Source organism: Sesamum indicum, linkage group LG8 (genome assembly GCF_026168435.1).
Source record: "Sesamum indicum cultivar Baizhima isolate 11 linkage group LG8, ASM2616843v1, whole genome shotgun sequence".
Taxonomy (NCBI): Eukaryota; Viridiplantae; Streptophyta; class Magnoliopsida; order Lamiales; family Pedaliaceae; genus Sesamum; species Sesamum indicum.
The window spans coordinates 8,051,501-8,058,050 of record NC_142664.1 but is presented as its reverse complement, the minus strand read 5'-3'; the positions used below and the strand labels follow the sequence as shown (position 1 = coordinate 8,058,050).

Genomic DNA, 6,550 nt, shown 5'->3' with positions numbered 1-6,550 from the left:
ACGTTTAGCAAATTTAGAACACAAATTCTTGGGCCTAGACCAACGTTTGGGTCAAGTTTCATCGAATTCTGAGAACGTTCAAAATTTAGATGTTTTGCATTATTTTATTGAAGCAAGTTCATTTCCCTTTTATACAAACTTGTAGTTATTATTACTCTTAGCAAATTGACCAACGTTTAGGTCAAGTTTCGTCGAATTCTGAGATTGTTCAAAATTTAGCTGTTTTGCACGGATTTATTTAAGCAAGATTTTTGTCCTTTTATACAGACTTGTAGTTATTCTTAACCACACAAATTCTTGTGTCTAGACCAACATTTGGGTCAAGTTTTGTCGAATTTTGAGAACGTTCAAAATTTAGCTGTTTTGCATGGTTTTATTATAGCAAGTTTGTTTCCCTTTAATACAACCTTGTAGTTATTAGTACGCTTAGCAAATTTATCACACAAATTCTTGGGTGTAGACAAACGTTTGGGTCAATTTTCGTCGAATTTTGAGAATGTTCAAATTTAGCGGTGTTGCACTGTCTTATTAAAGCAAGTTTGTTTTCCTTTTATACATACTTGTAGTTTGATTGGGGTAAATTATCCTTAATATCAATTTGGGGATTCATCACAGATAAGGATCGACTATAAATCGGTATTATCTCCAAGGAAGAGGCGGAATCCCATTAACTGCTCCCAAGGAGGAATTTATGATAGCTACAGTCATGGGATATCCAATTAGCTACAATTTGGGTTGCATGACTTGGGCATAATTACCACACATCCGCACTTACCAATTTTATCTAAGATGAGGCTATAAATACCACATAGAAAGCTCCCGACCGGGTAACGTTGAATCCACTCTAGAACTACTTCTATTCTGCATATCCTTATAAAATAATACTGACTTGAGCATCGGAGAGCCATCGCCGGGAAATCTCCCTGCTGGTTCAAACTTTTTTCTATGTTCTCAGGAATCATTGTCCCGGAATAATTTCGGATCGAGGATCGAGGTCGCGAGACACGTCCTAGGCCCAGAGGAAATTCCTTGGACAGTTCATTTGGCGCCGTCTGTGGAAAAGCTTTTGAGAACATGGAAGGCGAATCAGGTAGAAATATTCTCGGATTGGACACAACAATGGGGACTATGGAACCCATCATTCAATTGACAAAACTGGAGCTACAACAACTGATGGAAGAAGCGGGGCGAAAAGCTATAGTGGCATACAAACGTAGGACAACCACGCCCGTCGAAAGAGAAGGCCCCTGGAGGAAGTTATTTAGGGAGAGAGAGCCAGAAAAAACATCGGGAACAAGTGGAAAAAATCAGAACAAATGCCTACCTTCGGAGGTGGGTTCGAGCAGTCGAGACAAGAGCCAGACTAGGGAGCCTGCGATCTCGCGTGCCGAGGTCGATAGCATATCAAGGTAGATCGTCAAGTTGGGAAAGCAAATTGACGAATTAAAGAAGAGGGGGGAGATCGTGTCACAGCACAGAAACTCGCCATTCTGCAACCAGATTTTAACAAAGATCGTGCCCCCAAATTTTAGGATGCCAGATCTCCCTAAATACGACGGGATGAAAGATCCTTGGAACATTTAGCGGCCTTCGACATGGTAATGAATTTTTACGGATAGTCGGGCCCAATTAACGTTAAATTGTTTGTTACCACTCTGACAGGTAAAGCTCAGGAATGGTTCGTCACTCTATCGCCAGGAAGCATTGAATCACACGAGCAACTCATGCATAAATTTTCATTCCATTTCGCCAGCAAAAGAAAACAGAAAAGGTCTGCGACTCATCTGTTCACCATAAGACAACAAGACAATGAAGCACTAAAAAGTTTCATGGGGCGCTTCAACAATGAGACGCTGTAAGTGCCGGATCTAAGAATCGACATGATAGTAAGTATCCTGATCCATGGATTAAAGAAGGGAGCGTTTGCATCTGCATTAGCACGCGATCCCCCGGCGGATGTCGAGCAGCTCATGAGCATGGCGCAAAAGTATATAGACGAGGAGGAAATAAACGCCATGAAAGATGGCGAGTGGAGAGTCGATGTGGGTAGAGATCGCGGACATTATGAGAAGGAAGATGGACGACCAAGGCAAGAACGGAACAAAGAACATTACCAGCGTAAGTATCACAAATACACGCCCCTCAACACAACGAGAGCGAAGGCCTTGCTCATGATCGAAAGAAAAGACATACTCAAATGGCCAAAACCCACAAGGGTAACCCCGGCCAAGAAGTATTCAAGCAAATATTGCAGATTCCACCGAGAACGGGGCCATGATACTGAAGAGTGCTACCAACTTAAAGACGAGATCGAACGTCTAATTCGCCAGGGATACTTCAAGGATCTAATAGCAAGAAATTATCAGAATGAGGGTCGTAAAAGCAGATCACGGAGTCAAGGAAGACGAGCAGAAAATGGTATAGCAGCAGGGCATAGTATTCGCGAAAACGCTCCTGTAAAGGGTGTTATACACACAATAGTTGGAGGACCCGACGAGGGATACTCAAGGAGAGCTAGAAAAAAGATCGAACGGAGAAGGGGCGCAATCGCCAATAGACAAATCATGAACATATCACCAGAACTTGACATCACCTTCGGGGCCCAGGACTTGAAAGAGAAGATCGGGAACAACAATGACCCAATGGTAATCAAAATGGATATAGCCAACTTCACGGTCCATAAAGTTCTGGTAGACAATGGGAGCTCGGCGGATATTATCCTTCGAGAAGTGTTTATCAAAATAAGCCTAGGCGACTCTAGACTGAGCCCTGTGAGGTCGCCACTGGTCGGCTTTGGAGGAAGCGAGGTGGATTCGTTGGGTACGATCGAGCTGCCCGTTTCCATTGGTGACGAGCCGAGAAGGAAAACACTAATGGTAAAATTCCTTGTGGTTGAAACCCCTTTCGCTTATAATGTTATTTTGGGTAGACCTGGGTTAAATATTTTCAGGGCCATTGTATCTACCTATCACCTGAGGATGAAGTTTCCCACCCCAGCTGGAATAGGAGAGGTCGTCTGCGACCAGATAGAAGCCAGACGATGCTACAATCTCTCCGTAAAAAAAGTGATGGTGGATAGGAAAAGGAAGTTCAGGGAATCCTTAGCAAACAAGAACGAAGAAAGGATAGAGCCTATCGGTGAGCACAAAGAGATCGAGTTAGTTCCAGGGGATACGTCGAAGACGACGAAAATAGGTTCAAGACTGAATAAAGGACTCGAAACAATGATGATCACCTTTCTACGCCGCAACCTTGACATGTTCGCATGGAGTCCCTCGGATTTCAAAGGGATCAATCCGGAGATCATCGTACATCGGTTGAACGTGGACCCAAGTGCACGACCAGTTCAGCAGAAAAAGAGAACATTTAGGATCGAAAAAAACCGTATCATCCAAGAAGAGGTAGGTAAACTACTAAAGGCGGGGTACATATCTGAAGTTCATTTTACAGAATGGCTGTCGAACGTAGTAGTAGTACCAAAAGCGTCCGGGAAATGGAGAATCTTCGCCGATTCACGGACTTGAACAAAGCGTGCCCGAAAGATCCGTACCCATTACCAAGGATAGACCAATTGGTTGATGCAACAGCAGGATATGAATTGTTTTCGATGATGGACGCATATCAGGGCTACCACCAAATCTATATGGCAAAAGAGGATTGCATCAAAACATCATTTGTGACTGAACAAGGTATATTTTGTTATAACGTGATGCCGTTTGGTCTAAAGAATGCAGGTGCTACTTACCAGAGGCTCGTGAATAGGATGTTCGAAAATCAAATAGGGTCTACAATGGAGGTCTACGTTGACGACATGCTGGTCAAAAGCCAGTGATCCGAAAGGCACCTGCACGACCTCAAATCTACCTTTGCTATAATGAGGGCGTACGGAATGAAACTCAACCCGACTAAATGTACCTTCGGTCGGTGGTGGGTAATTCTTGGGCTACATGGTGAGTAGTCGAGGAATTGAAGCAAATCCAGAAAAGATCGCAGCAATCCTCGAATTGAAGTCGCCATGCTCGATGAAGGACGTCCAAAAGTTAACTGGTAAGATCGCATCCCTCAGTAGATTTATTTCTAAATCTGCGGATAGGAATTTACCTTTCTTTAAAGTATTGAGAAAACCGAAAAACTTTCAATGGACTGACGAATGTGAACAAGCATTCAACCAACTCAAGGATTATTTGAGAAGACCACCATTGTTGGTAAATCCTTGACCTGAGGATACCTTGTTCTTATATCTGGCTATATCCGAACACGTGGTGAGTTCGGCCCTGGTAAGGGAGGAGAACAGGATCCAAAATCTAGTTTATTACGTCAGCAAAATGCTGCAAGGGGCGGAACTAAGATACAATATGATCGAGAAATTTGTTCTTGCTCTGGTAGTTACAGCAAGACGGTTGCGACCATATTTTCAGTCGCACAAAATTACAGTATTGACGAACCAACCACTCAAGAGCATTCTATCCCGCCCCGAGGCTTCAGGCAGACTGGTGAAATGGGCAATAGGGCTGGGGGAACACGACATTGACTATCAGGCTAGGACCTCTGAGAAAGGCCAAATCCTCAAGCGAGTATACTCAAGAGAACGAATTATGGATGCTGCACGTGGACGGGTCGTCGAATGCTAGTAATGGGGGCGCAGGAATACTAATACAAGGGCCCAAACGAATAGATATAGAGGTCGCAGCAAGATTGTCGTTCCCGGCAACTAATAATGAGGCGGAGTATGAAGCGTTGATCCTAGGATTAGAATTAGCCCATGAGGCAGGAGCAAGAGCCTTAGAAGTATATACAGATTCTCAGCTGGTGGCGATGCAGATCGAAGGGCGTTATGAGGCAAAAGAACGAGCCATGTCAATGTATCTTAGGAAAGCGAAATCATGGATGGAGCGATTCGATAAATGCACTGTCCAGCAGATACCAAGAGAAGAAAATGACAAAGCTGATTCATTATCCAAATTTGGAGCATTATTATCCGGGGTAAAAAATCGCAGCATCATAGTAATGGTAAAGGAGCAACCAGTGATCATCGAGACGGTAGAGATAAAAGCCATAGAACAACCCTGCACGTGGAAGGATGAATTAATACTCTTTCTCAGAAAAGGAATCTTGCCGGAGGATCCCGCGCGCGCAAGAAATATAAAGCTAAAAAAGCGACCAGGTTCACTATGATCGAGTCGGAGTTGTACAAGAGAACACCCGAAGGACCTCTTCTCAAATGTTTAAACCATGAGCAGGCAGAGTACGTCTTGAAGGAAATTCATGAAGGTAGCTGCGGAAATCATTCAGGGGCGAGGTCGGTGGCACAGAAGGTCGCTAGGCAATGATACTTCTGGCCTACCTTGATGAAGGATGCGAAGACATTGGTGCAGAGATGTGAGACCTGCCAAAAGTTTTCCTCTCGTATACATGTTCCCGCTACGCCTTTAGAACCAGTGCAGATCACATGTCCATTCAATTAGTGGGGGATCGATATATTAGGACCTCTACCTCCTGCCAAGGCCCAGAAAAAATTCATCATACTTGCAGTCGAGTATTTTTCCAAATGGGTCGAAGCCGAAGCAGTGGCTAGGATATCAGAGAAAGAGATGATTAATTTCATTTGGAAAAATATTATCTGTCGGTTCGAAATCCCTAGAGTACTGATTTTCGGATAATGGCACTCTGTTTCAAGATAAGGAAATCACGAGTTGGTTAAAAGAGCTAAAGATTCGCCAGAACTTCACATCAGTCGGTCATCCCCAATCGAATGGGCAGACGGAGGTGACCAACAGGACTGTCATGCAGTATTTAAAAACCAGGATCAAGTCAAAGGGGTCGTGGGACGACGAACTTCCAGGTGTCTTATGGGCATACAGAACGACCCCGAGGTCATCTACAGGTGAGAGTCCCTTTTGTTTGGTTTACGGTTCTGAAGCTATTATTCCTGCAGAAATCGACGAGGAAACTCAAATGATCGCACAGTACGACCCGGAGGAGAACGACCAGGCAAGGGCTTTCGACTTAACCATGATAGAAGAAAAAAGAGTGGCTGCATACGCCAAGATACTCCATCATAAGACTTTGATGATGAGGCAGTACTACAAAACGTTGCGACCGAGGGAACTCCAAGTAGGCGACTTGGTTCTTAAAAAAGTCGAAGTCTCAAAACACGTAGGAAAATTGGATCCTGAATGGGAAGGCCCCTACAAGGTGGTCGAAATTCGAAGAAAAGGGTCGTATATATTACAAGACGCTAAAGGTCGAAATCTCCCACGACCTTGGAATATTCGAAACTTGAGGAAATTTTATGCCTGAAAAAGGCCGAATCATGGAAGCCTGAAAAAGGCTAAGGAAGGGTGTGACAAAATAAATTATAAATGCCTGAAAAAGGCTAAATAAATGTAATCGGATAGGATGATTGTATCGACTATTTGAAAAAGGGTGAATAAAATCGCCGATCGTAGACGAACGATCATGTTTACATAAACGATTGCCTATTTGCAAAAACAAGTCAGACATCTAAGTAATGAGCCTGAAAAAGGCCATCATTCAAAAGAAGGCTCGC

General features: G+C 43.7%; 1 protein-coding gene across 1 annotated transcript; it reads left to right on the top strand.

The window, feature by feature from the left end:
• The first annotated feature begins 3,610 nt into the window (after positions 1-3,610).
• Positions 3,611-6,300, top strand: LOC148787163 (uncharacterized). The gene is made up of 5 exons (XM_088883509.1): positions 3,611-3,689; positions 3,735-3,817; positions 4,510-5,040; positions 5,241-5,315; positions 5,683-6,300. Exons 1-5 carry the CDS (start codon positions 3,611-3,613, stop codon positions 6,298-6,300), a joined length of 1,386 nt encoding a protein of 461 aa, XP_088739635.1.
• The last annotated feature ends 250 nt before the right edge of the window (positions 6,301-6,550 follow it).